This window comes from Lepidothrix coronata, unplaced genomic scaffold (assembly GCF_001604755.1).
Source record: "Lepidothrix coronata isolate B3197 unplaced genomic scaffold, Lepidothrix_coronata-1.0 Scaffold14, whole genome shotgun sequence".
Classification (NCBI taxonomy): Eukaryota; Metazoa; Chordata; class Aves; order Passeriformes; family Pipridae; genus Lepidothrix; species Lepidothrix coronata.
In genome coordinates, this window is record NW_016690194.1 from 9,172,421 (window position 1) to 9,185,899 (window position 13,479).

The 13,479-nt window shown below is 41.9% G+C and overlaps 1 protein-coding gene across 1 annotated transcript; it reads right to left on the reverse strand.

Annotated features, from left to right (window-relative positions):
- Positions 1-387: 387 nt before the first annotated feature.
- On the reverse strand, positions 388-664 carry CTXN3 (cortexin 3). Its single transcript, XM_017806059.1, is given in 3 exon segments — positions 388-521; positions 524-616; positions 619-664. Coding segments are annotated over 3 exon segments (273 nt in total).
- Between the last annotated feature and the right edge of the window lie 12,815 nt (positions 665-13,479).

Here is a 13,479-nt window from a genome sequence, read left to right on the forward strand (position 1 = left end):
TGGGATGCTTCCTCACTGGTCTTCAGAGTGTAGGATACAGAGTAAGAGCCTTGGGGAACTTGAAAAGGTAATTCATATCTTCCCCTACAGACTCTTGTTAATGATAAAAAGCCTGTGCAAGAGATGATGTGCTCTGGTATTTCTTAGCTTGTTATAAGAGATCACATACACATATTGTTTCAATGCTTTCTGAAGAGAAGTTTTCCTCATGCAACTTTAGGTTTTTCACAGTGAGGAGATTCACTAATCTACTTTCAATAAATTTTTTTTTGTTATTTAATTAAAATAAAATTCATTGTGTAAATATTTGTATATTGCAAGTCCTACAGTTTTTGGAAAAATGTAAACTAGAAAGAAAATAAAGAGACATTATGGGGTATTTCTTTATCAGAGTGCTAAATAAGCCTCCATAATTCTCAGTCTCCAGGCAAGAGCATAGTCAAACTGTCCTGTCTCCAGACCATCAAGTCCAACTGCCCAGGCTGTGGTTGGCATACTCTGGTACGGGTCAAGGAGAATTCAAAAGAAGCAAAAATCAGGATTCTCAAGAAAATAAATAGGAAAATCACAAAGGAAAATGTTGTTTTTTGTTCCAGGGTCATGCTAGAATTTAGTATTTGTTCCCAGAGGGCATCAAAGAGGCAATGACTATGTCTCCATCCATCACTCAAGGAAGCTGAAACAAATAGTCCTCCCAAAGTTGACTCTTTTCATCATCGTTTTACTGAGGTTAGAGCAGAAGCCATTTGGATGCACTTTGCTCTCTATAGGGCAAGGGGGAAGCAATGTTCACTGTAAAAACAGCCCTTTTATTTATTTACTTCAGTACAACTCTCTCCCAGTGGAGAAAATTGGGATGGAAAAGAACTCAATAGCAGGTCTGCTTGTTCTCTGTCATATATGAGAGACCTGCTAGACATCCTGGCCCACTCTGTTGACAGTGCAGAACCCAGACACTGATACATATCCCTAGGCTCTGAGCTGGCAGTAACCTCTCCCTACCTACCACGTCATTTGGACTGGGATAGAACATTTCTTTCCTGCAAGGAGGGAAATGAATGGTTTAATCACACTGCTGAAGTGGGTGGCACACAGAAGTGGCAAATTGCATGTCTTGCTGCAAGACAGGTGAGCTGCATTTGATGCTACTCTAAGCTGGGGGAGAGAGGTTTGAAAAACAAATGTAGGTATGGCTCTATACACAATGACCAAAAATGTTTTGATGTGGGATAGACCAGGATCTGCTGCAGGCCAGCAAAATCCACATGTCCTCATGATGGAAGGCAGCAACCATTCAGTGCCTGTAAGAAAAGGCATAAATAATTTGCGTTTGAAATGAGATAAGATTTAGGAAGGCAGTCTGGAGTGAGTCAAGCAGTAATTTAGTTCAAGGTCAAATGTTTCCTCTTCTTACTTAAAATCAGAATCAGGCTTACAAACACAGCTAGCAAGAAAATATTTTTTATGTCACTAGCTCTGCCACATCACAGGAGTTGCCAGGATTTGGGATTGAATTTGGCTGTTTCTAGACAGCAGAGCATATGCTGTGCTACCGGCTGCCTGGCATGTCTGCTCTCTTGACTGTCTGGGTGTCTGTGTACCACTGCCTCCTCCTCCCTTGCACACTGGATTTTCCTTCCAGTGGGAAGGAGTCACTGCTGGGATGCCACAGCTTGGGCCTGGTCATTGGCACCTCTAGAATTACCTATAAAGTGTCCCCAGGAAAAGAAACACTTCAAAACAGGTCGAAGGACAGGTCTGTTTCAGCTGAACATTGTGTTAGTGGCAAGAGGAAGGAAAATAAACAGAACATAATGCAGCAAACAGCATACACAGGTGAAACTTTCACAAGATCATAAGCACTCTGTCACTGGACTGTGTTTTCATTAGCATGCCTCAGTAAAAACAGGGTTTTTTACTGAGGATTAAGTGGTTTAAGAAAGCACAGTCATACCAGAATATTGCCAAGATTGTTCTAAAAACTGTATCTTAAACAAAATAGACAAAGCATTAAAGCAGCAAAAATATTTTAACTGCATGGCTATTACTGCCTGATTTAATTTATGTTGGAAAGAATAGAAAGATTAAAAATCTTCCACTCTGAAAATAGCGTCTCAGCTACCAGCTGATAAATGCAGAGGGCTGACTAATAGAAAGAGCAAAAACTGTAGGAATAATTGGTTTCAGAAAGCTGACAGACTTTTTTTTTTTTTTTGATGGAGTGATACCTGGTGAAGAAAACAATGAATTCTAGTGTTAAATAATGTTATTTAAAAAAAAGAAGAAACACATAAACTGAGGCAGTGTCCCATTGTGGCAGTGATGCTACAGTGAAGGCCAAAAGTAGTTGTCCCCCATTCCAAAAGACCCCTGATATTCTCTCTGCAGAAAGCTTTTCAGCACACACATTATGTCCCAGTCTTTAATGTTATTTAATGATATTCCCTCAGGTATGCACATATTTATACACAATTAAAAGTCTTTCCTAAAACTGCAGTCACATGAGATAATAACTGTGCTTGCTTTCCCAGACCAGTGTTTTAGGAAAGATTTTCCTGACATTTTTTCTGGACATTATCTGAACATAGTTAGCAAGCATGGGAGAAAAATGCACATGGAAAATCTGTGACTGCCAGAAAAGATCAGCTTTTGATAGCTCGCTTTAAATGGCGACACTTAGAATAGACAAAGGATTCAGTACACTATATCTTTCTAGTTTTGAAGAAATTTGGTTTTAAAAAGATACATGTAATTAATTACTCAGCAAATGCAAGTTAGTAATTTTCCTTTTGGGATCAGACTAAATATCTGAGGGGGATAATACCTATTTATACTGGCGTATCATCCCATTCGTGTTGCTGCAACACAGCACAAACACTCTGAGACGCAGAAGCTCTGGAGCTGACCACTAGTTGCCATAAATTGCTCCAATATAATCAGAAGTACACACAGATTAACACTGGTGAGGAACTCGGAACTCAGGAAACTATTGAGACTGAACTGTGACATATACAATATATGTGTGCATGGATTCAAAGCAAATATTTTAATTAAAAACATTAACAATGAAACACCACATAGAGTGGCAGCGCCTAGTTTATTGCTGTTTCTTGACAGATCTTTACACTGCACAATGATCTGTGTAAATTACATAACAACAAATAGAAAAGCCTCTGAAACCAGCAAGTTCAAACCAGGAATCTGACCAGCAGAAAGCCACTGGAGGCACAGGGGCCTGCAATCTTGCTAACTAAACACATGGCCAAATTTCCTGCTACTGCAGCAACTTATACAGTTCTGCTGACTTAATCACCATCTTGCCCACTTACATTTTTGACCTTTTAAAATTTGATTGATAAAAATTAAAATTAAGCAAAAAACACATCAAGTCATGTAAACACACAAACCAAGATATTCTCTCTTTTTTAAGTCGTCACTCAAGGACTTTCTTTCGCCCTTCTTGTTCACTCAAAATTTAATGGCCTAATCTGTATGATCCTGTGACTTCACTGGGTGCTTCACAACATATACCTGATAATGTAGGTATCCTATATTAGTGGAGCAATTGGTTTTCCATTATGAAATATCTCATGGAATGTGGCAAGCACACAGCTGTGCCAAGACCATGTGCGTGATTTTCCTATACCACCCATACTAGTTTCACTGATTACTCACTTCCTCATCTACAAAAACACATGGCAAGTTTCTTCAGGCTCAAACATCTGTACACAAACTATTTGAGCAAAGATGTTTTCATTCATTCACATCTCAGTTGCTGTGATTAACATTTTAAGCCTACATTAAATAAACAAAACTTGATTACAGAAAGTACCAGGTTAACAAATTAAATTACACGTGCCCTTCTCTTGTGCTCAGCTGTATATTACATTCCTCCATACTGTATCCTGGACAGTTGGTTGCTGCACAGTCTACAGGAATATACTAACAATGTCCTTTTCACCTATGTCTCATCCTTTTCTTCTTATAAATTCAATATCAAGCTGACATTGCCCTTGTCCTGCAGACATATATCCCCTTCCTCTCTGAACAGCTTTTAAAGACGGATCTTTGTGTGCAAAAAGAGTTTCTTTGAGCGCCATTCAGTTGTTGACATTGTTAAAGCAGGTTAAAGATGGGCTTAATTTTAACAATAAAACAGTGCTAGAAAAGAGCTGTTCTCTTTTTTTGGTAGACCCTCTCCAATACCGTGGACCTCAATTTTACTTAATGCACCATGAAACGTTTAAAATGCAAACTCCCCTTTAGTGTGTAAATGTGCACACACAATATTTTGAATTCATCTACGTAAGCTGTGTGAGGGTGATTTATACATAAAAAGAGTCAAAGCTATCCTAAAAGCTTAAATTACCCACTGCATTTGCTAACGTAATTGTAAGCTTTATGAGATACCTCTTGTGAAGATCTAACTGTGAAACTTCATTATATTTGCACCACTGAGGAATTTATGCATTGACTTGGAATATGCACCCAACAGGCTGTCCTGTTTCCTCTCTCTACACTCTTCTTTTAAAAATAGGGTGTGCAGATACACATCCATCAGTATTGCAACCCTTTCCTACAGCAAATATCTTAAATGCATAGTAGTAACAAGATAACCAAAAACACTAAAGCTTTTAAAGCCCATAACCTGGCTAACATCCTTATAGGCTGATGAATCAGCAACTTGAAAACTTGTTATCTTACCAGTCATAAATCTTTACAAAACAATATTTGGAGCTCAAAATTACAAGGAATGGATTTTATGCCACCCTTTCTGGTATCATTAAAAGACGAACTACAATATACGTTCCATAAAATCAACGGGGAATACACAACAATATAGTCAGTATACATTAATTTAATTATTGCTACTTTCAATCCTAATATCAATATTCCTGTTATTTAGGACATAACAGACAGCCAGGCATATGCAATATAAAGGTTATAGCCTTATTAAATAAATGAAGAAAATTAAACAACTTCTGTGAAACAAATACCTTCATCTAGTCGACAGGGAACTTGACCCATTTCCCGCTGCAGCAGTTGCAGGTAGGTACAGGTATCTTTAGTTTCCATTCTTCTGCACTTTCCTTGTGTTTCTAAATATAAAGGATCAGGGACTGCTGAAGAAAATGGTGAATATGCAAGTTCAAAAGCTGTGGTTTAAGGCTTAGAATTTTACACAAAAAAACCTCCCCACGAAGTTGATTGAAAATTCTATTTGTGTGTAAGAAGTAACTCACAATAATTTCTTTTTTTTTTTTTTAAATTTCAGCTCTGCCTCAGCACCTCTGCAGTAGATTCTGCTTGGCTGAGTACAGCAGCCACCTCAGCCTGTCTGAAATCTTCTTCAGCAGAACATTAACATTCAAAAGGTGTACCACATGATATTCCCATACCTTTGCAAAATCAGACCTAAATCTGCTAGTGCCTCTCTTTTACTCTATTTTTAGTTGTCAATAATCTGAGTTTTTAACTGCAATTAACACAACTTTTGTCAATGAATCTGAATACTGATTACAATTTGTGATCTTCAGCCAAATACCTTAATCCCTTACAGTGTTAAAAATCTAGTGGATTATATGAGTGCAGTAGTGTATTTTCTTCAGAAAATAAACTGACTATGCAATGGGAGAGGTGTAGTCAGTAACATTTGCTGCTTCACTTCTGAACTCCTATCTAGGTATTTTTGCCCTGGGAGTTATATTTGTTTCCACACCCTAAAGCTGTCCTTGATATAGCTGCTTTTAATTTGAGGGGAAAATATCTAACTAAAACAAGAAGGTCCCTGTTTTCCTTTCCCATGAGAAAAATGAAATCAGTTTTATAATGTCAGTCAGATAGGCTGATTAAAAAATGTAGGGTGGTTTCGTTTTGTGTTTTTGTTTTTTTTTTGGGGGGGGGTTGTTGTTGTTTTTCTTCTAAGGGTTTCTACTTAAAAGCAAGCAGATACATACATGCACACACAGAGACCCCAAAGCATTTTAAGTTTGTAATTTCTTTTGTTCTCTTGCAGTGACTTCAGTTTTCAGATATTCCATATTTTCCCAGACCAAAAAAAAGAATATGGAATATTATTTTCCTCCCATGTTGCTTTCAGGCTTCTTGTATGGACAATAGATTTGAACAATTCACCAGAATTCACAAAAGCTCACAAGAATTATCTTCCTTTCTCTGCCCCATGAGGAATTTCCTGTGCAAGCATCTTTTATTTTTAAACATTAACTCTGTCAACTGCACTGTGGTTGTCAGGGTCAACCTTGTGGAGCATGGGACCATGGTTTTGTGCATGTGGTAGGACAAAATATGATTGCAGAGATGACACAGAGCTGGCACCCAGGCTGCCACAATGCAGAGTGGAACCCACCACCCCTGTGGGTGGTCTGCCTTGAAAACATTCTGGCTTTTTGTAGCAGTTTTACTATAGGCTTTCCTGGCAACCAGCTTGAAACCAAGGAAGTTCCCTGTATGTTCCCAATATTCCATTCTATTTCTTATGTAAGCAGACGTATTAATACAAGGGGGAGGAAATTGGTTGGTAAGACCTCTTCTGGTTGAGTTGGAGAGAAGGGGCAGCCTTGCTGAGCTCTTGTGTGAGGAGGTTGTGAGTCTTGTAGGCCTTGGGAGGCGGTTGGTTTGTTCCGACTCGTAGGAAAAGTCTTTTGGCGCAATTCTGATTTCTCAAGGAAAGTATTAAGACTCTTTTTGTTTGCTAGCTCTCTATTAGCTGTGTATATTTAGGTGTATCTGTTTTTCAGTTTTTGGGGTTCGGGTTCTCTTTTCTTACATGTATACAGTTTTTTGTAACTGTAATTATGTGTAAATATATGAATAGTGCTTTAGTTCAGTTTATTTGGGGTCCTTTGGATTTTTTTTTCCTTTTCCCTTCTCTCTCCTTTACCCAATGCGGGGGGGAAAGGCGTTCGCTGTAGTTTGGGGGCTTGGCGTGGAACCAGGTCTAAACTGAGACAGATTAATTTGGTGGGAAACTTTTGGTTATCTTGGTTTGTTTTTGGTACAGTGTCTGGGAAGGCAGCCAAGTTCATATGAATATAGCCCATTGTTTGGGCACACTACCGGAACAGCTGCCAAGAGCAGTTTTGCTTATATAAACGTACCTTTGTTTAGGAACAGAGAGAAAGAATATATATAAACAATGGCCATTTTACTAATTTTTTTCATGGTTTTAGGCATTTTCATACTTGTTCTGGAATACCCTGTAGAAGACCACTCAGATGGTCATGGGGTATATGAATTTTTCTCTTTCCTTAATTTTGGCATCAGAAGCCTGGTAATGGAGATCCCTAGGATTAGAATTGGCCCCAGCCCTTACCTAAATTGTTTAGCAACAATGCTACTATTGAGGAAGGCAGTGAAAATGTTACTTAAAATTGGAAAGGTGGTGCTGTATTGGTCCCCTTGTTGTAGGAAAGGCCGAACCTCAAGAGGAATCACTGGAGCTTTGGGAAGGGGTTTGGAAAAGCCAGTCACTGGATGGCAAGGAGCCTGGGTGAATTTTGGTAAATTGGTAGGGTGTGTGACACCTCCCATTACTTGGGACTTCACACCAGAACAAGTGTTTGATCCTGATGGGATAGCACGTCGTTTACAAGAAGGGTGTTTTTCATATGAGGATCCAAATATGCAAATCCTTGCTTTGTACTGGGGCCTGGTTAGAGCTTATCAAGCTGCTGTAGACCACTCTCAAAAGGCTAAGGTTGAGACAGAAACTCAAACTATGCCACCTGAAACCAGTGCTGTCCCTATTGAGTCCACAGAAATCGGGGTCCAAATACAACTTGAAGTCAGTGCCGTCTCTACTAAGTCTACTGAAATTGGGACTCAGACTCAACTTGAAGGCAGAATGGCTTCTGCTAGTCCCATTGACATTGGAACCCAAAATATGACATCTGAAGTCAAGGCTATGACTGAGACAGGGACCCAAACTATAAACTCTGGAATCACTATTGCCCCTGTAGTGAAAAAGAAGACATGGATAAGGGAGTCTGCAGAACCTCTAGGCTCACTTCCGTGATTAGTAAGGGGAGAAGAAAAAGAATGATAAGAAGAAAGAGCAAAAGGACCTATTCCATCCACATCTGCAAGAGAAGGAGCAGCCTTCAAGAGAAAGGGCACGTCCAAAAGAAAAAGGAGTGGGCCCAAGAGAAGAAGGGGCAGCGGGACAGATGGTCAGTGATTCACCAAAGAGAAAACTGAAACCTGACTGCACTCTTCCTACATTGGAGGAATTGCTGAGGTCTTTACCTCAGCATGAGGGAAGATTACTCCTACCTCTAGGCTATGACTATTATTTTGGGGGATCACATAAGCCCCCATCTCCACAGTGCGCTCAGCCTCCACCTCCACGTGAGAGATGCAGAGGAAGTGGAAGCGGTTCAGCGTAGTAGTAGAAAGGAAACGGAAGCGGTTCCATGTAGAAGAAGTGGAGAGGAAATCGTGCGAGAAAGTGAAATTATGCGATCAATGACCCCAGCGGAACTTCAAGATTTGCAGAGAGATTTTAGCCGCCAGCCTGGTGAAGGAATTCTCACCTGGCTGCTATGATGCTGGGACAATGGGGCTAGAAGTCACCTATTAGAAGGTTATGAAGAGCAGCAACAAGGATCTATTGCCCAAGATTGTGAAATTGAACTGGAAATTGGAAGAGAGAAATATACGCACAGTCTTTGGCTCCGGATCCTCCATGCTATGAGGGAAAGGTACCCATTTAAAGAAGATCTTATGAATTCTCTGAGAAGGTGGACTATTGCAGAAGAAGGTATCCAGTACCTACAGGAATTGGCCATGCTGGAAATCATTTATTGTGACCCAGAGTATTACCATTGGCTAGATCCAGAGAGTGTTCCTTGCATGCAGCCAATGTGGAGGAATGTAATTAAAGGTGCCCCTGCATCATACATTAACTGCCTGATAACAGCATATCATCCAAGGATGACTGAACCGACTGCGGACTTGATGTGTGCCTGGATACAGAGTATAGCAGAAAATATGGAAGACTCTTCACTCTCCCAGGCCAGTAAGTTAGATTTCAGAGAAAGCTCCTATCTCTGGCACTGACAGACCCACACTACGGAGAGGCCTTATAAATGCCCTGAATGTGAGAACTGCTGCAGAGATAGACCAGTGGACTGGTCTCAATCACGATCTCAATCTTGGTCCCAGTCCAGCTCACGATCTCCTTTCTTCACACGCAGAAGGAGAGAAGGTCCAAAACATAGATCACGTGGTGAACTGTGGTCTATTTGCACGACCAGGGAGAAAATATGAGAAAATGGGATGGTGAGCCTACTTCTAAACTCAAAGCCAGAGTGAGAGAACTAAGACTCAAGGAAGCTGATAAGAAGGTTGTCTATGTGGTTGATGCAGATGTCCTGAAAAAAGAACCGTGATCTCCAAGATGCAAGAAAACTGAGGTCTGTTTCCGGGAGGACAAGAAGGCCTCTGACAGGCCAAAGCAAAGATCCGACAGTGAATGCTCTAACCAGGACCAATAGAGGGGCCCTGCCTCCTGTCAGGAGAAGGAGAGGGACCAAGAAGATAACCGAGTTTACTGGGCTGTGTGGGTTCGACAGCATGGCACATCAGATCCTCAGAGATACAGAGCCTTAGATACTGGTGCTCAGTTTATGTTAATGCCCTCAGGACATGTGGGACCAAAGGCTATTTCCATTTCTGAGGTGACAGGAAAGCCTCAAGAGTTGTCAATGGTAGAGGTCGAAATAAGTTTGACTGGAGACCAACTGGAAAGCATCCCATTGTGACAGGCCCAGAAGCTCCTTGCATTCTTGGCATTGATTAACTCGGAAGAGGATACTTCAAAGACACAAAGGGGTACCAGTGGGCTTTTTGTGTAGCCACAGTGACTGGAGAGAAATCTAAGCAATTATCTGCCCCGCTGTATCAGGGGTTAATTATGCTGATACTTTTGGTCTGTGTTTGGCCCCACCACCTGTGAAAGTGTTACTCTTTCCTGCCAAGTTACAGGAAAACAAGCACTGATAAACAGGAAAGTTGTCCTTGAAGAGAGCTTCTTGTATTAACTGTTTTCATTGGTGTTCTGGCTAACTGTCCTCCAAGGTCGCTTGAAGGAAAATTTGAGGAGGAGGAGGATGAAGTAGCGCCCCCAGACTCAATTAAGAAAGACCACCAAAGCATACTGAGCGTGCGTTAGGGGATTTCCAAAGTTCTCACGCATGCGCAGAAGAGATGCACTTACATAACCGGGAGGTGGGGCTGAGGCATCTGGCTGGGCTGTGCTGGCCACACCTGGGAGGTTGCGGTCACTCAGTTAATTGTATAAAAGTAGATAGTGCTTTCTTGGAGGAGCTAGCTTTACTTCAAGGACAACGTTGCCTTTTGGTGGGGACGCCTGCCAGTTTGTGAACTTACAGACTCTCCAAGGATGCAGCTTCTACTATGGGTAATTATAGGTATGCTAGGTCGGTAAGATAACTTTATAGGCAACAGCTGGGTAACTGGGGAGGTCATGCTGGGGGCTTATTTCTCTCCTCCTTCCTCCCTTTTGGGTTTGTTCGTTTTGTTGGCCACCTCTTGGTAATAAATACTGGGTTTTGTTAAGCTTTTAACGGTGTCTTGGTTTCAAGATTTGGTATGTCTCGAACCCTCCCTAATACACCTGCCTGGCCTCTCACAAGATCCTTCTATTGTGGGATTATTGCAAGTCAAACATCAGCAAGTGCCAACAGCCACTACAATAGTGAACATACGACAGTACCGAACGAATTGAGATGCTGTGATCCCCCTCCATACAATGATCCGAAAGTTGGAGAGCCAAGGGGTGGTCAGTAAAACTTACTCACCCTTAACAACCCCATCTGGCCTGTATGTAAATCTGATGGAGAATGGAGATTGACTGTGGACTATTGTGGCTTGAATGAAGTCATGTCGCCGTTGAGTGCTGCTGTGCCAGACATGTTGGAGCTCCAGTACAAACTGGAGTCCAAGACAGCGAAGTGGTACGCCACCACCAATACTGCAAATGTGTTCTTCTCCATTCCCTTAGCAACAGAGTGTAGGCCACAGTTTGCTTTCACATGGAGGGGCAAGCAGTTACCTGGAACCGACTGCCCCAGGGGTGGAAACACAGTCCCACCATTTGCCGTGGACTGATTCAGGCTGTACTAGAAAAAGGTGAAGCCTCAGAACACATACAATACGTTGATGACACTATTGTATGGGGGGATACAGCAGAGGAAGTTTCCGAGAAAGGAAAGAAAATCATCCAAATTCTCCTCAAAGCCAGTTTCACCATCAAGAAGAGTAAGATTAAGGGACCTGCCAGAGAGATCCGGTTCCTAGGGGTGAAACAGCAAGATGGACTTCGCCAGATTCCAACAGAAGTCATCAACAAGATTGTAGCAATGGCTCCACCGGCTAACAGGAAAGAGATGCAAGCTTTTCTGGGGCCATAGGCTTTTGGAGGATGCACATCCCTGAATACAGCGAAACTATGAGCCCTCTTTACTTCATGACCAGTAAAAGGAATAATTTTCAATGCAGTCCTGAACAGCAGCAAGTTTTTAAGCAGATCAAGCAAGAGATTGCACATGCTGTGGCTCTTGGACCAGTCCGGACAGGATCAGGTGTGAAAAGTGTACTCTATTCTGTGGCTAGAGATAAAGGTCCTCCTTGGAGCCTCTGGCAAAAGGTGCCTGGTGAGACCCGAGGGCAACTGCTCAGTTTCTGGAGCCAAAGCTGCAGAGGTTCTGAAGCCAACCACACCTGAAACAGAGCAAGGGTTTAGATACTGGAATCTTGCTTTAAGAAAGGTTTTTGCAGACCTCATTCTGAGGAATGCTACATTTATGTTAAAAGGTAGCAGAAGCAGAGAGCAGGTATTAAGGGATTAGTCCAGAGAGAGATGGTACCTTGCTCTGAGTGTCCTGCCTACGTTTGGTATGTTCTGTTCTAATAGAAGACAGCAGAAAGTTCAGCTTAGTAGTCATAAATTAGATAGAGTGGGCATCTGGGGAGATAAAGGAACTGAGTCTAGAGGTTTTTGCAAGCCTCTAACACATAGTCGGGAAGAGTTGAAATGTTCACTGAAGATGATGAGAAGAAAAAAAGCCGCTCATGAGGCTGAAGAACTGGAATGACCACTAAAGATTTCCCCAAAAGGATGACTCTGCCTCAAGCTCCACCTAAACCTGGCCTATTATGAATATGATAATTAGATTATGAAACTGAATGAATATGCATGTAAAGATGTTGTAATCCTTCATGAAAATTGTATAAATTGTCTGACTTTTCACTGAGAACTTCAGAGTTAGTTTGTCCAGCAAGAGCTGGCTAGCCCCCCAGTGTTGCTCGAAATAAATACCTTTGCTGCTTAAAGATCCAAAACTGTCTCTCTGTCTGTTATATTTATGCCAATTTTGGTATAACACCCCCACGGAGAAGGAAATCCTAGCAGCATATGAAGGCATACAAACAACCTCAGAGGTGATTGGCACTGAAGCATAGCTCTTCCTGGCACCCTGACTGCCAGTGTTGAGCTAGATGTTCAAGGGAAAGGTGCCCTCTACTCATCATGCCACTGATGCTACATGGAGTAAGTGGATTGCTTTGATTACATAGCGTGCCCGAATCGGAAACTCTAATCACCCTGGAATTTTAGAGATTATAACAAATTGGCCTGAAGGTGGAAACTTCAGTCTGGCAGATGAGGAGTAAGAAGAACAAATGAATCGAGCTGAAGAAGCTCCACCATACAATCAGCTACCAGAAGAAGAAATGTGTTATGTCCTTTTCATAGATGGTTCTTGCTATATTGTAGGGAAGAACTGGAAGTGCAAAGCAGCTGTTTGGAGTTCCACCCGACAAGTGGTAGAAGCTACCGAAGGAAAAGGTGAATCTAGTCCGTTCACAGAGCTCAAGGCCATTCAATTGGCCCTGAACATTGCTGAACGAGAAGGATGGCCAAGGCTTTACCTTTACTCCGACTCATGGATGATAGCCAATGCTCTGTGGGGATGGCTGGACGGATGGAAGAAAATGAATTGGAAGCGTAAAGGAAAACCCGTTTGGGCTGCTGATTTGCGGCAAGACATTGCTGCTAGAGTTAAAAAGCTTACTATGAGAGTCTGCCATGAAGATGCCCATGTACCCAAGGGTCGAGCCAATGAGGAACATCATAACAACAGACAAGCAGACTGAGCTGCACATGTCTAGGTGTCATAAGTAGACCTAGACTGGCAGCATAAGAGCGAATTCTTCCTAGCTCAATGGGCCCATGGTGCTTCAGGCCATCAGGGCCAAGATGCGACCTATAGATGGGCACGAAACCGAGGGGTGGATTGAACCATGGACACTATTTCCCAGGTTATCCACGATTGTGAAACCTATGCTGCTACTAAACAGGTGAAAAGATTGAAGCCCCTGTGGTATGGTGGACACTGGGATAAGTATAAATACAGGGAGGCATGGCAAGTTGATTAC